Raw genomic sequence first — 24633 nt, forward strand, 5'->3', positions numbered from 1 at the left:
GCTATTAGCTTATATCTGTAAAGGCTTAGAACCACAATTGGGAGAAAATTAGATTCTGAGCACTCAGAGTTTCTAACATATGAGCCTCAAAGAGAGTATGGCGTTTGGTCACATTGGTGTTAGCACTAAAAACCTGTAACTATGAGCTACTTAAATTTCATACGGTTTTGGCTCCTCAACCATAAAACAGGGCTAAGAATTCTAACCAATTATACTTGCAAGTCTGGTTTACTAATTTAAGGCCACAGAGAACTGTGAAAATATTAGTGTATATGAAACAAAAACATCTTTCAAAGGTCAAATCACGATGTGTCATAAACACTTTTTTTAAAGGACAAATTTCTGGGTGGCTTAAAGATGTTTAGTTATAATTCTCATATTTCTAAGTATCTTCTCTTTAATTTGTATCTCCTGTTAATGAGTTAGTGTTTTCCAATAAAACATCTTAAGGAATAAAACTTCACTGCTTTTAAATAAGTTTCATACATCCGAATGACTTTAGTTAAAATGCCACACCTGACTTCACCGGGGCTTAAATTAGCTAAGCCTGCTGAACGGCTATGGTTACCTATGCACGAGCAAGCAAATATTCCAGAGGTTTGAGTCATCTCAGAATGTAAGGAAGATGTTTTCCATTTCTCAGTTGTGTCATATGTCAGACTGTAGAGGAATAGTTCTTAAACTGTAGTGTTTATAAGCATAACCAAAGGGTACGTATTAGAAACTCCCTCATGAGATTATGTTTGGGGATGGGGGATCAGTTAGGGCAGGACTGTCCTTTTATTTATTTATTTATTTTTTCCTTTTTGTCTTTTTTACTGACCGGTAATGGGATCGCAACCCTCAGTGTCGCGCCCGTACCGGGGACTGGCAATGGGATCGCAACCCTCGGTGTTGCGCCCGCTCCGCGTTCAGCCAGTGAGCGGGAACCGGTCTCCACATGGGATCCGAACCCTCGGCGGGAGCGCCGCCGCACTCCCAAGCGTCGCACTCTCCAGTGCGCCACCGGGCCTGCCCAGGACTGTCCTTTTAAATGAACACCCTGGGTGGTGGTGCTGCAGGTGACTCACCAACTACACTTGCAGGAACAGCATAGTGTTCACCTAAGCCTTCATCAACTCTTTATTAGATGGTAACTCATTTTTGCAAAATCTGTTGGGTTTAGTCTACTTCTCAGTCATCCTAATTAAGCTAACCACTATATAGTAGTAGCCAGCATTTTCAAAGATTAGAATTATGCTTGGTCATTTCTAATATTCAAGGAATTCTCTCAGAATTCTCTTTTACTTGAGATTTGTGTCACAGTGCCCAGATTCCTGGCATCAAATTCAGGCTAAACTCTCCTCATTTGATTTATCATCGGAGTTGATCTTTTTGGAGAATTTTGCTCTTAGAGGGTGATGATGAGGAAGAAGAGGAGCAGAATGATAGTAATTACAAAACTATTTTATATGCTGGAGACACTTATTCTCATAACAGACTCCATGGGGTTTGTAAGACTTCATCACACAACTTTTTGTGAAAGCACTTATTCATTCAACAATTATTTACTGGAAGCAACAATTTTTTTCTTCACTGTAATGAAACATTGATTAATCTTATTCTCTTTGCTTAAGAATGAGGAATAAGATAATATCTTAGGTAACTGATGGATATCTTCTCTATTTGCTTTTCAATAATGTAAAATTTAGAGATGATAATATTACAAATTGTTAGCAATCGCTCTAGTACAATGGTGCTTTTTTAACTTCCAAACTCCAAATATATATGTGGGTATCTGAAATTTCTGCATAAGAATGATAAAAATTCAAATGAGTAAATATAGTATTTTAAATTAGATTAAAAAAAATAATTTAACCTTTCAAAGTGCCTACTTCTCACAGCAGGGATGGCGGAAAACTTTGTATACAATGGTAGATATAAGAAAAGCTATCTCTAAACTTAAAAAATGTGTAACTACCAAATTATCTTTTAGATATATACTCCTGAGAAATGAGAACAGGGTCTAAGATTCATAGCATCAATCAATCTCTTCGTTGGGCTTGGTTTTCTGTCCTTGTATAAAACATATTTAGGGCCGGCCCGTGGCTCACTCGGTAGAGTGCGGTGCTGATAACACCAAGGCCGCGGGTTCGGATCCTATATAGGGATGGCCGGTTTGCTCACTGGCTGAGCGTGGTGCTGACAACACCAAGCCAAGGGCTGAGATCCCCTTACCGGTCATCTTTTTGAAAACAAACAAACAAACAAACAAACAAACAAACAAACAAACAAACAAACAAACAAACAAACAAACAAACAAACAAACAAACAAACAAACAAACAAACAAACAAACAAACAAACAAACAAACAAACAAACAAACAAACAAACAAACAAACAAACAAACAAACAAACAAACAAACAAACAAACAAACAAACAAACAAACAAACAAACAAACAAACAAACAAACAAACAAACAAACAAACAAACAAACAAACAAACAAACAAACAAACAAACAAACAAGAAAACAAACAAACAAACAAACAAACAAACAAAAAACATATTTAACAGAGTGCAACCTTAAGAAAGAGGAATTTCTGGAATTTAGTCAGTACTATATTAAAGGAGAAAATGCTTTATAGTTCAAGTGGAGATCAGTTATTGCTTTTTGACTATATCTAAACCAAGCCACACAAGCAAATTCTTAGCTACAATATGGATAATCCCTGTGTTCCTGCCCACCATAAAGAACTGAGTGTGCAAGAGCAAAGTGGATGTGTCAAGATATAACATAGCCTCAGCTTATTTTTCTATAACATAAATATTTTAAAAATCTATCCTTGAAAAAGTACCATTCTTTCACTTGTACAATGGGGATATCGATGCCTACATTTCAGAGTTAATTAGAAGGTAAGAACCTAGTATAGTCATGAACATGTGTTTACTGAGGGTCTTCTATGTCCCAGGCAGTATGTTGGTCCTATGGATACTGCAATAAACTAGAGTCCTGACAAAGTCTCACCTTCTAGATAGGAAAGATAAACAACAAATATAAAAAATGAATAAGGTAATTTCAGCTAAGTGCTATGAAGAGGATAAAATAGGATAATGTGGTGTAATGTGATAAACCATAACCAGATGTGGAGCTATAGTTGAGGTGGTCAGAGAAGGGATGGCGAGGACGTGACAAGAGCTGGGAGGCACAGAGCATTGCAAACAGAATGAACAGTAAGTATGCACACTCTGAGCAGGAAGCAGGCTGGCAGAACAGAAAGAAGGCCAGGGTGGCTGAAAAACAGTGAACCAGTGGAAGGATAGAGGCAGGGCAGGTGGCAGGGCCAGGGGTTAGGAGCACTAGATCATGCAGGACTTTTGATTTTATTCTATAGGTCACGGGAAACCTCTAGAACTAAGTTTTCAGTAGGAGAGTGACACAATTTTATTTAAGCTTTAATAAGGTCCCTCTGGTTATTGCACAGAGAATGGTCTCTAAAGGAGCAGGAGAGGAAGCAGCATGGTGAGTTAGGAAGCTGGTTTCGTGGGCTGGATTAGAGCTATAGCAGTGAAGATATTGAGAAGCAGTCAGACTGGGACATCTTTTGGGGATAAAACCAGAAGTACTTACTGACAGACTGGATGGCGATTGTGAAGGAAAGCAAGAAATCAAGACTGATGCCTAGGTTAGGGGCTCAAACAGTTGAGGAGATGTGGAAAGCTTGGATTGAGGAGAGGATTCTTGGTCGTTCTGGCAATGAGATGTCAAAAGGTTAGTTGTCTATAAGCAGCCAGAGCAGGGGTAGAGATCAGGCTGGAGAATAAATATTTGAAGATTCTGGACTGAATGATATTACCTGGCCAGAAAGTGTAGCCAAGGAAGAGAAGAGGGCTGATGGTGAAGCCTTGGATGTTCCAACACATAGAGGAAGAAGAGCTGGAAAAGGACCTGGTAACCAGAGAGCTTATGCACACACTCAACTTAGACGAGGAATATCCCTCTTCTATGCAGAGCATTATATCTGGCACCATGGTAATATAAGTGGGTATATACTCCCTGCAACTTTTTAATAGACTCTATAAACAGATTCAGTGCCTAAAGTGAAGAGGCATTTTCTAAAGAAATTCCAACTTACCTGCTATTGCCTTAATCTAACTGTCATTTGCCTATTTAGTGAGTCAGTGCTTATTTTAGTGAGTCAGCCTTATAGTATCTTTTAGAAAGACACTAGGTTTTTGTTTTTTTTTAACCCATATTTCCTGTTGGGGTTAAAAAACCAAACCACTAAAAAATTGTGTTATAGTTTCTTATTAGAATATCATGTATTTGCATAATTCTGTCCTCTTTCCCTCCTGATATTTTTATCTGCTACAAAGCGTTGGGAATTTGCAGAAGGATTTGTTTTTTGAAGAGTCCTCAAAATCCAGATTACCTAAAATGTTCTCCTTGACGAAGTTCCTTAGTTACTGAATGTTTTCACTTGGAATGAAAGATGCTAGAAGGTATGATATATATATTTCTGATTGGGGGAGGGGGAAACAGATGGAAATTACTAGTAAGTGAATGAAAGATTACACTAAAGATTTCTTTTCTCTCTAAATCTTAGATCTGAGCTTCAAAGTTTAGGAGTATAAATTACCACAGTTGTTATGGCTCACTGAGTCTACATTTTCCTCTAAATTTGGAGTAAACTCAGTGTTCACTCACTATCCTTCCAATCATCATCTCTCTTACTCCAGTCAATAGTCAATTGTGGGCACTACTTTGATTTAATCCTCTGTCTACTTTCAGACTGGCTGCTTAACTTTTGCTTAGCAATATATCTGATGTTTCTCTTAAAAAAAGACCTAAAACTCTGTGTATGGGTGTGGGGTAGGGGAATAGTAGGGGGAGCTGGGGAGGGGTAAGGTTGAGGTTTCTGTTGAGAAAACATTTCTTTTTAGTCAAGACACTATATTCAAAACTGACTTTCCACAGAGTATAGGTCAAATTCCTGATAAAAGTTCAGATACCCTATAAATGATATACTTTTTGTAAGGGTCTAGAATGTGTATAAATCAATTAGGTAAAACATTATAATAACCGATCCTATAAAATGCTACATTAATGTCCAAGGGCAGGGGAACTAAAAATGAAAGGATCTTGGGAATCAGGTTGGAGAGAGCCTAAAGCCACTGACTGAAGAGGAAGCTCGGGCAGAGTTCTGCAGAGTCAAGGGATGCTAAAGGTGCAGGAGTTTGCTAAGGGTGGTGTTGGGGATAGAAGGTGAGGGCAGGTGGGGGAAAATGACGGGAAAAGATACAGGGAACATAGGGTATTGAGTACCAAGAAGAAGATAAACTGTCTGAGAAACTATGCTGGCAAGCAAAAAGCCTTGAGAGATCCAACTGTACTGTAGGAGTGAACTATTTTAAGTCAAATTGGTGTAAAGTGAGGCCCATCTTACAGTAAATGTCAACACTGGCATGACTAACTTATGAGGTTCTTTATACCAGACCTAGTATTACTATAACATTCCAACTTGCTTATTAAAAGAAATTTTATTCAACAGTCCTCTCAGGTATCTTTCACATATGCACATATAAATAATTTAAAAATTATTTCCTGTTACTATGAAAAGTAGTTTGTATTAAACACCAGGAGAGGGGTGTGTGTGTGTGTGTGTGTGTGTGTGTGTGTGTGTGTTTTTAAAAACATGGTCTATACAATTCATCCAGCCATGATATTAGATTGAAAAAAATTTCCTTCCAGGATCTTTATCATTATTATGGAGTATTTGTTCTTTGAATTTCTTGCCTTGTTTTTGGGATCACCTTATTATGCAACATCTGCTCTGAATTTCAAATGTGATAAACAGAGTATGAGTGTCGGTGGCAGATGGCTAATGACCAGCAGCGACAGGGCATTCAAGCCTGCCTTGTTTTTTGAGAAGCGATATTTTCATGTTAATTTGCTCTGTGTCCTGCAAAGATGAGACAAATCACCTGCTCCTAATTCAGGCAAAGTGGAGACCACCAGGAGCTGAGAGGGGCCATGGCTTGATTCCTTTAGGAGTGAGAGAGGAGGATCGGGGAGACTTTCCTCCTCTAAGTACAGGGGACCAGTCAGTCACTTTGCATTATGTCAAGTAGAGAAAGATGAATCAGCCCTGGGCATCCCATACTGACTTCAGAGCCCCTGTTTACTGCAAGCAGATATTATTCATGAAAACAGATACTTCCCAGAGGCAGAAAACAGGTGCTATTAAGAGTGTGTGTCAGTCTCTGAAGTCTGGGTTTTGTAAAATAAACCTAATAGTACATATTATCTCTTACTGAAAATATTACAACCAACAGAAATCTCTTAAGAAACATTCAATTGAAGATAAAATGAAATCTAATTCACAGAGAAAATGACCCACACAGACACATAATCCTTGAGCTTTTTTGGACCTCTAAAGCTCTACAGAATTCATTTATCATAGAGATAAATAGATAAAATATAGTTTTTATTCCAAGATTGAATCATCAAAAGAGGCCATATGGTCTTAAGCTAAAAGAACCCTGTCCTATTTTAGAGAGGCTGCTGATCTTCTGTGTGATCTTACAGTGTCTCATACTTGTGAAATTGTATTGCCAATTTCATCAAACATGTTTCATGCCCAGAATGTCCAAGGAATGATACTAGGTTCTCTAAGAGTTTATAAGAAAGTTGATAAGCCAGGTCATATCTTAGGAAAGATAATGTATTATGCAGGCAAGCCTAAGTACCAAATGAATGGTTCAGTAAAAGAGGGCATTACATTTTGAAAGCCTATATAGAATATATTACACAGGAGTCTCCCCCCATATATATCCTGCTATATAGTTCTTTTTTCTGGGTAGCAGTTACAAATGGCTAAGGAAAATGGTGAAGGAATTTATTTATAGTTCTGTCTGACCCTCTCTATATAGGGTGGCAGATAAAAACATGAAAAAAGAAAAATCTGAAAGCCTTTTATCTCCCCTCATAAACCCCATAAATGGAAGGTGCCATATAAACACAGATACTCTAAATTTATCATGAACCCTGAAAGAAAAAATTACACAATCATGAAGGTGTAAATTATTGCCTTATAAGTTTAAGCGTGGAAGTCCAAGAAGACAATATTAAATCTCAAATGATCAAATAAAAATTAAATAAAGATGGCACTAAACTCCTCCACAATTAAATAGATTCAAAGATGTTATTCTGAATTAGAAAGAGGAAAGCAAGATATATCAAAGATAAGGCTATGAGGCAAAAGTAGAATATCTGTTGACCTTACAGCACAGCAGTCAATAGGCTCTTTTATGCAAATGACATCGTCAACCAAGACTGAATGTATCTTAAGGACATCAAGAAAGAGATTAAAGAAGGTGATGAAAACCTCCAGATGGAGTATGAATAAGATGTAAATCTATGTTTGTTTATTTTTTTTAGAAAAAAGTGTATTTAAAAATGTTGGAAAGAACCACCTATAATTTTATATTATTCTCATGAGCTTCTCAGTGACAATTTTCAGGTCAGGCCTAGCTTACTTTATCAAAGTCTGACATGAGCATCCACAATAATCACAGGGTATCCCAGATGAGTTCAGCCAGTATCCGCCTTCAAAAATAATAATGTCTTCAAGTATGGTTTTATGCCTTTTTTACTTTTTGAAAACAAGTGGTATTTAAATGCATTTGAAAAATTATGTGATATAAGTAAGCTGGAAAAATAAGGCCATAATGGGCTCTTTTCTAACAAACATGTTGATGAAATAGTGAACAAGAAGATTTTACCTTTATAATATCTAGTAAGACACCACGGAACATCCCAGTTTAATCTAAGAACTGTCCACCTAATGCAGTTTATGTTCTAAATGTGCACCAGAATATCCTGAATTTCAGTAGCCTGTTAACAGGTAAACAGTGCCACAGAAAACACGGTGGAGGACAATTGGTAGAGGAAAATTTCCTCCACCTAAACCATCTTACATAAAGTCTTATCTTGATTTTCTGCTTTATATCTATTTTATGTTAAAATATTTTACACCTTTATAATTATTTTGATAACATGACATGTTCCAATATATGCAAGACAATGTCAGTACCAGTATCTATGATTTGTATCCTTTGAAAAAATTTTAGGAAATATTTTGGCACCACAATGCAAAGAGTCAGATACAGACTGTGTTTATAAACAAGTGGCTTGTATTTTTTTTTTACTTGAAAACACCCCCTAAACTATGTATATAGCCATAGAGAATGTGTACCATATGCTTCTTTGTGCATTTTCTCTTTTCTTACACTCTAAGGTCCTTGAAAATAGGTTCACATCTAACTCAGTTTTGTGTGCCTAACGTGCCTAGTACAGAACCCTTCCTGAAGAGAGTAAATATTCAATAAAAATCTCTATAAGTATATTCAGAAAAACTCTTATTACAACAAAGCATTCTATATAAAGAACCCATTTCTGTGTTCCCAACCCATTTCTGTGTTGTCCATAGCAACAATACTTGCTTGATCTAGTTATTGAGAATTCCCATAAAAGAGCCTGTACAGCAACAAAATATTTCTGTTCTCTGGTTGTGTGCTTAAAAACTGCTATTAACCAGAACTCAACTAGCTGGAACCTCCTCCCACTTAGCAGATGTTTATCCCGCATTCCAATTCTTAAAAGTAAGTCAATTACAGAAACAAAAGATAAGAGTGTTTATTAAAAATGAATTTGCATCAATTATATATTTAGCCTAAAACTATCCATTTGATGATTTTAAAATGCTTTTAAATGATTAGTCATATTTTCAACAATGACCTTCAAGCATTACACTCAAATTATTTTAAAAATCTTATATTTAATATGGAAGGAAGGTAGATAGGATAGTTCAGAAAATTAAAAAAAATTAAGGATGATGATAAAAAGGGTCTTCTGATTAGCCCTTAAGTTAGCAAAAAATGTTCAATTAACCATTAACACTGACTATGTTTTTATTTTACTATGAAAATATCAATACACCACTAACCATAAACCTTAAGTAACCAGAGCCCCTTGCTCCCACCTCCATCCCTATAAGGCAGTCTGGTTTCCACAGGATTAGTGGGGGTGCTGACCCTTGCGGCTGAAGAAATTTAACAGTCTCCCAGATAATCTCCTGTTCAACACAGAATGAAATGACATTCCCTTTCCCTGGAGATAGATGAAACACTCAGAAAAACTTTTAACTTTTAATAAGTCACCTCATTCAAAAGTCTATAGTAACAACAACCCCTAACCCCACTCTCTACCACTCAATCTTGCCTCAGCCACTCCCTGTTTCCTCTCCTGCCCTTTACCTCCCTTTGGTGACCACCCTTCCGCCTGTTCCTCTTCCTATTGTCCGTGCCTCTCCACCTCCACCCTTGAGAACTGACTCCTCCCTACTCCTGCAATCCTACTTCACTTCTATTCCTGCCTGATCAAGCCTTAGTCTACCGTACCACTCTGGTTTAGCCATCATTTTAACTGCACAGATACTTTTGCAAAAGAGACCACCCAGCAGCCTCTAATATCCTAAGAGAATTTAATGCAAAGCTCAAAAGATCTATGTAGGTGGCAATGTATGGTATAGATATATGGTTACCTCATCTCGCTGTTTAAAAAAACAATGCCCCCAACCAAAACAACTTTGAACTCAGAAATGATTAGGAGAAAACAGTGATTATTTTGACAGTTTATGTTTAAGCTGTCGGAAGTCATTTTAAAACAATTTTGAAATAATTATATCTGAAGAAAGCTTGACAATGTGTCCTATATATTGGGTACCTATGTGTATAAATCATTGTGTAAGGATGAATGAATATATACATAAATAACCACAATTAAAGATAGAAAACATAACAAAGAGGTCAAGATATGCAGAACAAGTGTTGTAAGGCAAATGAGATTATATCCAGCTGTAAGATTTGATCAAATGATATCAGCGGTGGTCCTTGAAAAATCCAGGCAGGCAGTTATGGTGGGGGTGGGGAGCAAAAGAAATGGCACAAGAAGAAATGCTACCAAGGTGGGAACGCTCAGACAACACTAAGAGAGCAGAGATTAGTCCGATTTGGCCAGAAAACAGAGTATATGAAATGGGACTACCCTATGCCCTGCTCTACATGCTGAACGTGAGGTTTTTGACAAACTCGTAAAAGAGAGATCTGAAGCCAGAGGACTGGAATAGAATGCCAGACAGAAGAGGGCCAAGAGAAAGTCATTAGGAATAGCTACACTTAGAGAGCTTTAATGTCCTTGAGACTGCTTGGGAAGAAATGGGACTACTGCTGAGCACCATATTCTTTTATGAGGGCCTGATGGGAAAAAATACACTCTATATATGTCTAAAATCAAAGGAGTAAATCATTTAATATGCCAAATTCTAAATGTATCAGTATTTGGGAATATCATCTAGCTATCACTAAAAGACATTACTTACACTGTTGGAAAGATAAACTATTTTCAGCTATTAACTCCTATCTAAAATGATGCTGTATTCTATAATTCATTTCTAAACAATGAATGACAAGGTAGAGAATCTGTTTAGTTAAGCCACTTAATTCACATAGACAAGAAGGTCTTCATGAAGACCTGCATGTGATGTGCACAGATCTAAAAGATCTACTGGGAAGTTCAGTTAAGCAAATGCAAATAAGACCAATAAAACTTTATAAGCAACTTTTCCCATTAGACTTAAAGGAAGAAAGAACTTTGAGTCAATACATTGCATCTAGCTTGCTGACTTCTAAGGGCTGAAAGCATGTCTTAATCATCTTTGAATCCCAAGAGTTTGGCACAGTACCTGGCACTTAGGTTTCCCATGAACATTTATGAATGAGAAAAAAATGGAGAAAGGAGGGCCAAACAACCAGTATTTCAGATTTACACAGCACAGGTATACCCTGCAGTCAGTATACAATTATAATATAAAATGTGCTCATGAAAGAATCATGCTTCGGGCCGGCCTGGTGGCGCACTCGGTAGAGTGCGGCGCTTGGGAGTGCGGCGGCACTCCCGCCGAGGGTTTGGATCCCATATAGAGACCAGTCCGCTCACTGGTTGAGCGCAGTGCGGGTGTGACACCGAGGGTTGCGATCCCGTTACCGGTCACAAAAAATGACAAAAAGGAAAAAAAAAAAAAGAAAGAATCATGCTTCAAATTATGTCCCTCAGAGACCATGAACCATCAGAAAAAGATTGAGCTATATTTATACACTATACTTTCTGAAGTTAGAGCCAAATAATGTACAAATGGGTATTTTAAAATAATTTTAATAGGCATTAGAAATAATTTTTTTTCATTTTGTTCTAAAATTAATGAACTGGAATATAACCATTTTTTGAACATCCACTTAGTTGATGAATTAGAATATATCCATTCTTTGAATATTTTACTTAGTTGATATTTTTAACTATATATGGAATTCCAAAAGCTGTAATTCTGGCAATTTTCATAAGGAAAGAATACTATTGCTTAATAGATTATAATAGTAGACCATCTGAGCAGGCAGAAAGACAATTTTTGGTACCTTTATGGTTTCAGTAGGCACTCCAGGCTCTGGAACTTTATCCAAGTAAGTGGTCAAGTCTTGATCAACATGTTCAAATACCAATGTTAGTTTGGTTTCTCTGTCTGTTCGTGACACGGTGCACACATCAAACAATCTAGAAGAAAAAAGAAAAGAATTAAGTAGGTGGTAATAAACAAAGAAGTAACCTGTATTTCCTACACATATCCCTTAATTTCAACACTTAATAGGAAAAAAAAAAAAGGCCAGTGCTGATCATTCCTTATGATCATATGCAAAGATACCTAATAGAATCTGATACTTTTTATTTTTTATGTTTTGGCGGCTGGCCGGTAAGGGAGTCCGAACTCTCAAGCCTTAGGGTGTTGTAATACCACACTCTTCTAACCAACTGAGCTAAATGGCCAGCCTGATACTTTAATATCAATATGAAAGTTCAGGAGAGGAGCACTTGAAGCACATAGTTAGCAGCAAAGGGAAAGCAACATGCCTGGAGCATAAGAACAGAGTCTGCTTGGAGATTTTCCTTAGTTAAGACCTGAGGTAGAACCTGTTGATGGAGACAGTTTTAAAAACTTGCAGTCTAGGCAAAACATTTGTTCTTAGCTCACAGCTTGAGAATTATTAGAGACAGACTGAGCATTCTTTGCAGATGCTGGACTCTGCAATGAAGATTTTCCTGGAATTTAAGATGTCACAACCATGCCTGTGAAAATAAGTATGATGGTATCTGGAGAAACTTAGTTTATTTTGAAGACAGCCTTCTCATCCTGGTGGGACAAATCATTTTCCTGGAAAGTGCATACATTCTTAATTATTTTTAAAATTCCAAATACCATGTTAATCAACACTGTGAAATTTTTAAAAGGATTTTATAAAAATTGTATTTTTAATTGACAAATAATAATTGTATATATATATGGGGTACAATGTGATGTTTTGATATATTAGAGATCTACTGTACAGAATGATGACTATAATAATAATGCATTGTATATTTCAAGATTGCTAAAAGGGAAGATTTTAAATGTTTTTACCACACAAAAAATGTTAAGTATGTGAGGGGATAGATTTGTTAGTCGGCTTAATTTAATCATTCTACAGTAAACACATTAACATTTCTTTTTTTGGAGGAAAAAAACTGCATTGGTAAACTATATTGCCCTTAAATAATAGATTAACAAACATTATAATTAAGTTTGGATGGACAAATCAGTTTCTTCCATAAAATCTTACAACTAATTCAAAATTTAAGTTTTAAAAACAAAAAAGCCTACAGTAGTCCAAAGAATTTTCAAGCCAAAGGACAAAATTTCCTTTAGTTTCAACAACAGCACACTATCTGGCAAAAGAGATTCTCATGAAATATTTGACGAATTAAACAAACTAGCCATAAACAAGCTTTAAGTAAATTTCTTGTAACAACACAACATAAAAACTAAGAAAAAGCTAATAAACTGCTGTTCATATTATTTTCTTTCATTTTAAAAAAGTTGGATAAACATTCTCTTCGAAGAAACTAACTATAAAAGTGTATATAGCCTAATTCCTAAAACAGAGAGCTGACTCGCAATCCAGTTTGTATATTACGTCCGTTAAAATTTTAATGCCTAGCTGGTTCACCATGCCACCTTACTACGTTTTTGGGCTATATGGGCCCCACAACATTTGGCACTTCTCTGTGAAACTAAACTAAACTTTAAAAGAAATGAAAGAGCACTGTAATTAAGTTAAATCTGATGGAGTGAACAACAGAACATCAATAAATACACACATTTCACAGCCAGATTCAAACTACTTTTTAATTGTGGGCAGTTTGGGGTGACTTCTACAATTCCATTAACATCAAATAAAATCAGCTGATGTTTTTCCTAGTATTTATCTACTTCCAAATATTATGACTTCTCAGTTTTACTTCTAAACTTAATATTTTCCCCTATGTGACTTATTTTGGAAAATTATTGATAAAGTTAAAAACTCCTAATTAATAAATTTATTAAAGACAGTGCCATAAATGATTTAAGTCCCACACTATGTAAAAGATGATTGCTATCATACAGGATTTAAAACTTGGGAAGTTCATCAAAACAGTTCTTTCGACTTGGTAATTTGAGGTAACTCCCATATCCATAGGTTCCTTTGAGCCATCTTATGTCTATTAAATCCATGTAACTGGACAACTTCACTTTTACTTCCACTTGAAGGAGAAAAAGAAGCTCCACAATGACCAAGCTTTCCTATACTTATCTGTCATTTCTATTTTTATAATAAAATAAAACAGCAATGAACTAAAAAATGGCATGTACTAAAATCAAATCTTAACGCAGAAACAGGGTCATACTATGTCCATTACAGTTGTGCTTCTTAAACATTACTTTTAAAATGTTTCCCTTTATAATGAATACATTTCCTTTATGAAGAAAATACATTGTCTACCATTGCCCAGAGTCAACAATGATTTTAACTAATTCTAGTTCTTATTGCGCTTACAGTTCGTAAAATATATAAGACATTTTAGTAATTCTCTCCCCACCCCCCCCAAAAAAAATTCTGATGGGGACATAACTGGAGAATGAAATGATTCTAAAACACTGCTGAACCCAAAGGTCATCTGCTCCCCAAACCGTTGTTTTAGTTACCTAACAGCCCTGGCAGTATGCTATGTTGCTTCATCTCACTGAAGCTGTCTTCAAGCACTCTTTCTATGACACAATTCGAGAATAACAACTAACCCGCCAGTGTCACTTTCCTCAAAGTTGTATCACTCTCTTCAAAATATTAGGACTCATTGATGCCACCTGCAGCAACTGGACTCCACACTTAACTTTCAAAGGATGCTTGAGATACATAAAGGCGAGTTCCCTGAAGCCAAGCTACTTACTCAAAATGATAAACCTTGGGAAAAAAGTACTCAATTTAATTCGCAATTTTTAAAAAGTGGATTTTTCAAGAGACTTGATACTTGTGTACAGCAGAACATTCTTGTAAGAATTTTAATATATATACTTACATATTCTCCTAGGGTACAAAGGTAGAAGTGGCTCCTGTTCATATTCTTAATTTAACTTGCTATTCTGGATCTACTGCATAGACAAGTTGCCTTTATCTAATGAAGAGAATTATATCCAATAGGTTTGAGATTTCCAAAGATTACAATTTACAAAGGTCTTCCAAACAACATGCTTTGTAAACACAAACCCAGCTTTTCCATTGTGGTCATAAGAAAAAGGAAATCTGTATTATTTAAGTAGAAATGGCTCATCCAGGTTCAAAGAGATAAAACTTTATATCTTTAAGGTGCCATTATTAATTTCATTCGGGAAGTGGAGTGTATTACATTCTCCTTAGAAATTCACAGTCGCGTCAACGGAAGTAAAAATCCTAGGAGTGTCTGTAGGACACTCCCCTTTTTGGCCCCAGTGTTAGTCATCAACATCCTATAGACCCAGTGCTCCACGGAAGACATTTGGGGAAATATTGCTCTTTACTAAAATATACAATTTTGTCTGACTTAATTGCTTGGTAAATATTATTATAGTAAAAAGTAACACTTGTATTAGTCATAATGGATAGGAAACATTTTTTTTTTTTTTGACCAGTAAGTGAGCACACTGGCCATCCCTGTATAGGATCTGAACCCGTGGCCTTGGCCTCAGCGCTACCAGTGCCACACTCTCCCGAGTGAGCCACAGGGCCAGCCTGATAGGAAACATTTTGAATCAACAGTTGTAAATATTAATCTTAGAAATTTTATAATTAATATTTATGATGCTTTTCATCTACAATGAATCTCTCTGGAATTACCCCAAATCAGATAATAGTCACTTTGGTGGGCAATAAAGAGAGGATAGATGCTTTAATATAACGAATAAGTTTCACATAAGGCAACTGAGCTAAACAAGAAGTGAAATCCCTGGTATTTGGCTGGAGGTTAACAATCTATGAGATATTTATATAAATTGATGAGGAATGTGGGTAGGCTGCCTATTACCCCTACCCTGGCAAAACAAAAGTGCCAGACAGGTCTGAATATTTGAACATAAACACTGGAAAATAACTTCAACTCTATGATTCCTTGTGTTGACTAACATTTGAAGACTTTCTAAAGCTCTTTTTTAAACTAGATATTCAGTAAATGACAAAAACACTATTTCAATGACTGCATGAGTGCAGAACTATAGGAAAAATGTAATCACAGTGTTGAATATGAACAAAATACCTCAGATAATTTTTAGAGGAAAAGAAAATTAGCATTCAACATTTATCCTTTAGAGCTTAGCTTAACGTGCTCCATAAAATATCTGTTCAAAAAGTAGAAGTGAAAAGTGGTTCTCAGCATTTTCTGAGGCTACAAATCCACGGTTCAGCCGTACAAAATGCAATCTAGAAAAGGCAGATATGTCATTATCATTTCACAGTTAAGTCAGCCAAGCCCTAACTATCTCATAAAGTAAGTTTTCTTTCTGTCTCTAAGTCCTGACCCTCCAGCTGCAGGGCAGAGAAGAAGCACTGTGGTCCAGCACAGGCACTCAGCTTTCCAGCTGTCCTCGTGATGTAATTATCTCATAAGAAAATATCTCCATGAATTAACTCTGCATCCTATCCATTGTAATTCCTAATGACCACTTCCTGTTCATGTTCTTAATTTAACTTGCTATTTTGGATCTACTGCATAGACAAGTTGTCTTCATCTAATGAATGGAATTATATTCAATAGGTTTGCGATTTCCAAAGATTACAATTTACAGAGATCTTCCAAACAACCTGTTTTGTAAACACAAACCCTGCTTTTTCATTGTGGTTATAAGAAGAGGGAAATCTGTATTATTTGTTGTGATTAAATTTTGACCTGTCACAGGAACTTCTATGAGGATTTTTTTCCTATCACTTTTTTTTTTAATACTCTTGAATGTTTAGATATCAAATAGTTCAAGAGCTGAGAGATGTCTGTCATAGCTGCCTAAAGGTCATAACAAAATTTTATTTGAACAAGAGCCAGTATTTGGAATTGGGAATTTTATTTATACATCTAATCTTCTCCTCTATACTCCATGAAGCACATTCTGTGGCTATTGCTTGTATGTACTGAATTTATTTATTTATTTGTTTGTTTGTTTGTTTGTTTGACCGGTAAGGGGATCACAACCCTCAGTGTGGTGTGGTCTGCATCATGCTCAGCCAGTGAGCTCACCGGCAATCCCTATATAGGACCTGAACCCGCCGCCTTGGCGCTATCAGTGCCGCACTCTCCAAGTGAGCCATGGGGCCGGCCCATGTACTGAATTTATTATGTTCACACATCTCACGAGCCCTAAGCTACTGGATAATGGCCAGGGTGTTCTCTTTTTGCTTCTTAAATATGGACTTGTACACACTTAATCTCAACAAATGCTGAATGGTATAGCTTCAGAAGTATCTGCCACCAACAACAATGAGCATGGTGCTAGAAGGAAATCGCTATTTCAGCAGCATCTATAAACATTACCAGTACCTATCATGTGCAGGTGCTATGATATGACAGGTATTGTCTTTAAGAGCTTTACCACCTAGTTGCCAGAGAGAAGACTTACATGTAAAAATACAAGTAATGATATATGGCTATGTATTAGTACCAAATAAATTCTATAAACACTGTGCACAACATTATGGGTCACATCAAAGTGAATTCATTCTACATTCTATGACAGTAACTATGGGTGGTCTGTTTTCCTCTTTTGGAAAACGTACCCATATTTTCTGTTGAGGAACCACTCCCACTGTATACTCAAGCAATATGGTTTTGGTGGTGGGGGTCCAGAAATGGCATGTGACTAACCCTGGACAGAGTGACACTGATTGATTCAGTGATGTACAGGATCATGCGAATCAGTCTCAGGAATTTTGCTAGAACTTCTGGGAGAGTAACGTTCTCTTTATACCAGGATAACCCCAAACCAGACAAGTATAAACCTGCAGCTGCTGATGGCTATCACTAACACCACTTCAGTGAACCTATGATGGGCTGTGGCCAACACAGAAGGGAGCCGGAAAACAGACATGATAGGCATGAGACTGGGATGAGACTGTTTACATACCTGGTGCCTGACCTACCCCCTGGATTCATTAGTTATGTGAGCCAGTAAAGTCACTATTTTGCTTACCCAGTTTGAATTGGGTTTTTATTACTTGCAATAAAAAATTGTCCTAAGACATCTATAAATACTTTAAAATGATTAAATGACTTTGCAACATCACTATCTGACCTCAAATACGTTTCATATAGCAGACAAAATGAGTTAAGCTCAAGCACATAAGCAACAGTAGTGTCCTCTTTCAATGACAGTAGCAGTTCTCTGACTCGCTGGGAGATTATTTACCTTAAATAGTTCCTCAATTCACATGTCCACGACACAAAAGTAATTAACAGCATCAGAGTAGATTAATTTATCCCTCCCAAGGAGCCATGTGGCCACCTCCTCGTCTGACCACAGAGAATTTTTATGGAGAAAAAGCATAGAAAGGAAGAAGACAGACAGACAAGCTCATCGTCAACAAGAATATGGAACTTAGAACAGGAAAGGAGTTGATGGGTAAGAGGAAGTGAGGAGGGAAGGAGAAATATGCAAAGATAATACAAAGATATGGAGTTCAATTAATTTAAAGGTTGAATCCAATGCTCAGAGGCATGTTTTCCTGAAACCTTCAATTAAACAGCCCCCTTCCCATGAGCGCTGTTGCTGAAAAGTGGAAATGCAGAGGAATGTCACATGGACAATAACTCTGAAGTAGGAAAACCCCTTGTGTTCATATTGCTAAGTTTAAGGCTGATGTAATCTGATAAGAGAATGCAAAGTCAACATCTTTTATTTACTAAATTATTGTATCCTAATATTGTTGAAGAGAGTGTTCCTAAGAAAGTTTCATCTTCCAGTTCATCTTTAGAGTCGGTATTAATCTAGTTTCAGCTTTATCTACATATACCTGGCACTGTGGCTCTGAGTTAGTGTCTTCTGTACCAGTTAACCAAAAAATGTTTTACAGATGAAATGGGAATTCCCCAAACTGGGCAAATTTACAAGATATGATTTGCATTATAGTAAATACTGAAAACAGAGCAAACAGTAAAAGTTGTGTATTTGGAAACATACTCCTACCACATGGTCAGCAACAAAACTGGTGTGCTAACTAACTAGGCCTCAAATATGCTATTTAGGATGGCTTAATGGGTATATGGGATGCCTATATACTGCTCTGCTCGTATTTAAGATGAACTCCTGAAATGGATATTAAATTACTGAACTTGAACTTCCTCCACAGTCCTACAGCAAGCACTAGAGGCACTCTTATGTTATCAAACACAGTTCTTCAAACCGTTAGTGCATTTTATCTGAATGAAAGGCACAGAGAAGAATGAGGTTGTAGCATCACTCTGTTATGCTAACTACATGCCATTATGGGAAAAAGGAAAATATTTCTTTAGAGCTAAAACAAATAAGGAAAATCATAAAAACACCTTTGTCATCTTGTGGGGAAAAGAATGGCAGTGGAACAAAATATTTGATAAGTGAACTCTAAGTCACCAGGTGGATCCTTATCTCCACACAGATAAGACAAAGAAAACACAGGTGGCTCAACAATGATGAACTGATACTTTTGCTGAGTCCAGTTCCAGTGCAAAATGGTTTTGGAAGTTCAAAAAGAACATAAAGCCAACTCTACAAAAAGAAGAAACCTGCCATTTGAGAAAAGTAGGGATATTAGGTCTAGATTAGAATAACCCCCAATTCACCAGCCCCAGCTACAGCTCAGGAAGGGGACACTGACCCTGTCTACCTCTTGAGTTCTCTACCTCGACATGAACTTTTAGCCTTTTCCTTATACAACTGTTAACTCCAACCAGCCACTTCACAAACATAGATACGTTGGTCAAAATAAGGGCCTAACAAGAGTGAATGGGTTAAGAGACAACAAAACCTGAGGTATTTGATGAGGGGAGGCCCAAGTCCCAAGCTCTACTGGTAGGTCAGAGATTATAGTTTAGCAAGCCAGAGACAGCTTTACACTGGAAGTGCCTCTTGATACTTTGCTTATTTTTCTTTTAATTCTCTGTAGCTCCCAAAACAGCATCTGATACACAGCAGGTGTTCAATAAGTGTTTATTAAACAAATGAAAATTTTTTTTTTTGTCTTTTTTTTTTTTTCGTGACCGGCAACGGATCGCAACCCTCAGTGTTGCGCCCGTACCGGACCGGGACCGGCAACGGGATCGCAACCCTCGGTGTTGCCCCCACTCCTCGCTCAGCCAGTGAGCGGCCGGTCTGTATGCGGGATCCGAACCCTCGGCGGGAGCGCCGCCGCGCTTCCCAAGCGGCGCACTGTAGCAGTGCGCCACCAGGCCGGCCCAAACAAATGAAATTTTTCAAAATTATGACTTAGGGAAAAATCAGGAGCAAAGTTAAGAGAGGATCCTTAGAGATGCCATTAGGAAATCATAGCATCTGAGTAAGCCAAATTTTGTAACTGATGTTAAATGGAGACTTGAACACAAATATATTGTATTTATTAGTTAATATGTATTAGTTTGGTTCCTATCTACAAACTAGGACATATTTTGACTAATAATCCTTACAACAACTCTCTGAGATGGCAGTCATTTCAGAGATAAAGAAAGAGACATACATAAGCACATTTTCATTGCAGCATCATTCATAATAGCCAAAAAGTCAATAACTGATAAGCAGAAAAACAAAGTGTGGTGTATCCGTACAAGGGGATACTGTTTGGTAATTAAAAAAATGAAGTGTGGACACATGCTATGACATGGATAAGCCTTGAAGAGATTATGCTAAGTGAAAGAAGCCAGTCATAAAAGGTTATACATTGCATGATCCATTTATACGAAATGTCCAGAATAGGTAGATCCACAGAGACAGAAAGTAGATTACTGGAGGCGGTAGGGGACAGTGGAGGAATGGGAAGTGACTGCTAATGGGTACTGGGTTTCTTTTTAGGGCAATGAAAACATGTTCTAAATTTAGATCGTGGTGATGGTTGCATAGCTCAGTAAATATGTTAAAAAATCACTGAACTGTATACTCAATACAGGTGAATTTTATGGTATGTAAATTATATCTCAATAAAGCTGTTTAAAAACAAAAAAAGGAAAGAAACAGCAATAGAGAGGTTTAGTACTTCGCCTAAGGCACATGGACAGTAAGTGGTGAAGATGAGATTTGAAGGCAGGCTGCCTGGCTCCGGAATCTGATTTCCTAACCACGCCACATTCTCTGCGTGCAGCACATCATTTGGGGCTGCAGTAAGGCAGGGGCCAGTGTGGTAAACGAGACTCACTGCTGACAGGCACTGTGGGAATACCAACCCCCAAATGTCTTTGGTATGTTTGGAGATCCCAATAAATATATGCTGGACTGAAAAAAATAAATGTTCAGAAAATTCACAGGAAAAATATAAAAAGCTGGTGAAGACTGTTATCTCCTAAACTCTGTTATGTTCTTTCCTCCACTAGTTAGAGAAATGACACTTCGATTCACCTAACATAGCTTGAAAAAGATATTCTGATCTCAGAAATATATGAGTTAAGTGATATTTTTAAAAGCAAAGTAAACAGCTCTGGCTTGAGTCAGACTGAATGCAGAACATTCTGGACAACTTTCAACATTTAGTTCTCTCTCCATTTCTGACCTGTAAAAGCCCTGTTCTCCAGCTTTGGGCCTCTCTTGAGGAAAAATGACTAAGCAGCCAAAACTAGGCAGCCGTCTGTGATGAAGACTGTCTGCTGGGTCTTAGAAGAAAACCAACCATGCTTTACCTACACCATAAGCCAAAAATCTTTCAGAGTCACATCCTTACTAGGTGAGTAAATTTATCCCAGCACTAATTCACTCAGGTACTTATGATTAGGTTCTTATGTAATAAAACAACCACTGAAGATAATTCCTTTTAAGGAAACACAAATGATCATACACATACGAGAAAATGTGAAACCTTAGTAGTAACTTTAAGTAACTTAAAGAAATATAAACATCAGTGATGACAGAAGCAATTCAAACTGGGTTAAAAATTGTTTTTAAGGATGAAACTACACAGCATTTTTGAAGGTTTGTGAAAATGAGGCCTTATCATTTGGGAGTAAAGATTGGTAAAAATCTTTCTGGAGAGTTATCTGGCAACATACTCATTTGTATATGTATGTGTATATACACATACTACGTGGCTCCTAAAATGATACAGATCCATATTTAGTGAACATGGAAAGGCATTAATAATGTATTATTAAAAGGAAATGCAGGCTTGAAAGAGTATGTACAGTACGATTCCATATATGTAGACAGATAAATCAAGATGTTACAAGTGATTATCTCTGGGTAATAAGACTATGGAATTGTTGTTTTCAGCTATTTGCTTATCTGAACTTCCTGCACTGAGAACCCATTAATTTTTAAAAGAAAAAAATTGATATTTTAAAAACAAGAACTATAAAAGCTTCTTTTCTCATTCAGTTTTTCTTTCTCCTACCACTCATGTACTTTTTCTTCAATCTGCTCCTCTGAATTAATGAGAAAATCCTAATCATCAATCCTGAAAAGGTAGTTTTTAAAATTAAATATGTAAACAATGTAAATTCTTAATTTTGTTTTAGGAGAAAAAAATAATATGCATACATTACTGCCTCATTGAAGGCATACAATATAATTTTTCAATTCTCCCCCAATATGGAATGACTCTTTAAAAAAGGATATGGGAAAAATGAAATTATTTTTCTGATACCTGGCTAAAAGGTCACAAGTAACAGAGTTACCATGGAATAAAAAAGAAACAACAGCTCACAATGTCTTCAAATAACTCTGATGTTCATTATACAAGGCCCCCAAAATCCTGCATGATAGAATTATGGAATCTTATAAGTAGGGGGAGCTTTAGAGATTACCTAGTTTTACACAGTTGATCTACAAATGAAGAAACACAGTCCATGAAAGAGCAGAATGGCAAGGATAAATGAAGGAATAAGACACCTAGGTCTCATGACTAATAATGCCCTTTCTAATAGAACAAGGTACAAGCAACCAAAATAATTAAAGCATGGTTAAAAAAAAAAAAAGCGTCCTCATAAAAATTAACATCTAGCATGTTAATTAGATCTAACATTTTAAAATTAGATCTATTCCAGCAAAATTTCCAGAAATTATTGTGTTAAGAACTGAGGACAATTCTATAAATATACTTTAAGAATACCAATGGAAAACTATATTAAAGATTAGAAAATAGAACAGTTGGAAAAGTTAAAAGAACTGGTATCTACCAACTGCTAAATTTAAGGATCTGAAACTGAGTTGTTTTATTTAGGTGCAGAAACTTGTAAAAATTAAATTATGATTTGCTTATCTCTAATAAGTCAATTTTAGAGTTTGATCTTTGTTTCAGATAGTAAGGTAACTATTTCATGGTGTTAACTGCAATTAAAAACTAAGGGAGATAACAATTTGCAAAAGTAGCTGTAACTGTATCTCCTCCAAGCCAGACTTTTTCTTTTGCAAACAGGAACACCTCATCATACTGGAAAACTATTATGCAACTGGGTGTTTCACATAAGTGAATATTTTGGATACCTGATTCTTACCCATCTTAAGCCCTCAAAATATTTTTAAAAATTAAAGTTTTTAAACGAATTTTTGGTAGTATGCATTGAACATTTTCTTGACTTTGAAAGCACAATATATTGATTATGTCCTGCTGGTAGATGATTCATGGTCGTTACTGTTATCATTAAATACAGAAGTCCCCCCCATCCACAATTTTGCTTTCTGTGGTTTCAGTTACCCATGGTCAACTGTAGTCCAAAAATGGGTGAGTACAGTATGATAAGATATTTTGAGAGAGAGAGAGACCACATCTATATAACTTTTATTGCAGTATATTGTTATAATTATTCTACTTTATTATTACTTATTATTATTAACCTCTTACTGTGCCTAATTAATAAATTAAAGTTTATCATAGGTATGTATATACAGGAAAGAACACAGTATATACAGGATTCTGTACTACCTGCAGTTTCAGGCATCCACTGAGGGTTTTGGAATGCATCCCTTGCAGAGAAAGGGGCACTACACTATACAATTATTTAATTCAGCCCCATTATTATGATCATTTATTTGATTGCTTAGTCGGTACATGCAGATGAGGCTAAAAGATCCACAATGAGACACATTAGAATCAAAAGTTGAAATCCAAAGACAAAGAGAGAATCTTGAAAGCAGCAAGAGACAAGCAACTCATCACAACAAGTGATCCTCAATAAGATTAACAGCAAACTTCTCATCGGAATCCAGGGAAGGCAGTGGGATGACAATATTAAAGTGCTGGAAGAAAAAAGCTGTTAACCAAGAATCCTATATCCATTAAAACTATCCTTCAAAAATGAAGGCATTCACAGATAAACAAAAGCTGAGGGAACTCACTGCCAGTAGACTTACCCTAGAAGAAATGCTACAGGGAGTTGCTCAGGCTGAAATGAAAGGAAAAGGACACTACACAGTAATTTGAAGTCGTATGAAGAAATATAGAACATAGGCAAAGGTAATTAACTACATAGGTAAATATTAAAGCCACTATTACTGTATTTTGATTTGTTAATTTTTTTCTATATGATTTCAAAGACAAATGCATATAACAATAATTATAAACCTATGTTAATGGCCACACAATGTATAAAGATATAATTTGTGGCAATAACAGCATAAAGGGGAAACAAGAGCTGTATAAAAAAAGTTTTTATATACTATTAAAGCTAAGTTAGTATTAACTCAAACTAGATTGTTATAAGATTAAGATGTTAATTGTAATCCCTGGAGTAACCACCAAGAATTCTTCATTTTGTCTTCATATCCTGAGGAGTATTTTCCTGAATATCTTCTCTAGTTTATCACTTAAGATTCCCAGGGCTGTACCAGGGACTTTATATATGCAAACTCATTGAATCTTTTCAATATCCCTATAAAGTATATACTATTATTCTCAACTTACAGATAAAGAAGCTAAGATTCAGAGAATAATTTGGTAAGGGTCATAGAGCAAAGATAAGACACAGAACCAAGATTCAAACTAGAAACCTTCACAGGCCTCGC

The 24633-nt window shown here is 36.4% G+C and overlaps 1 protein-coding gene across 1 annotated transcript in view; it reads right to left on the reverse strand.

Moving 5' to 3' along the window:
* The window catches only part of CDK6 (cyclin-dependent kinase 6), a 222771-nt gene that overhangs the window by 154969 nt on the left and 43169 nt on the right, over nucleotides 1-24633 (reverse strand). The window contains exon 3 of the mRNA XM_008572294.1: nucleotides 11510-11645. Within this exon, the coding sequence (XP_008570516.1) occupies nucleotides 11510-11645 (136 nt within the window). The remainder of the gene's footprint in view (nucleotides 1-11509; nucleotides 11646-24633) is intronic.

The sequence above is a fragment of the Galeopterus variegatus genome, unplaced genomic scaffold, assembly GCF_000696425.1.
Source record: "Galeopterus variegatus unplaced genomic scaffold, G_variegatus-3.0.2 Scaffold46, whole genome shotgun sequence".
Classification (NCBI taxonomy): Eukaryota; Metazoa; Chordata; class Mammalia; order Dermoptera; family Cynocephalidae; genus Galeopterus; species Galeopterus variegatus.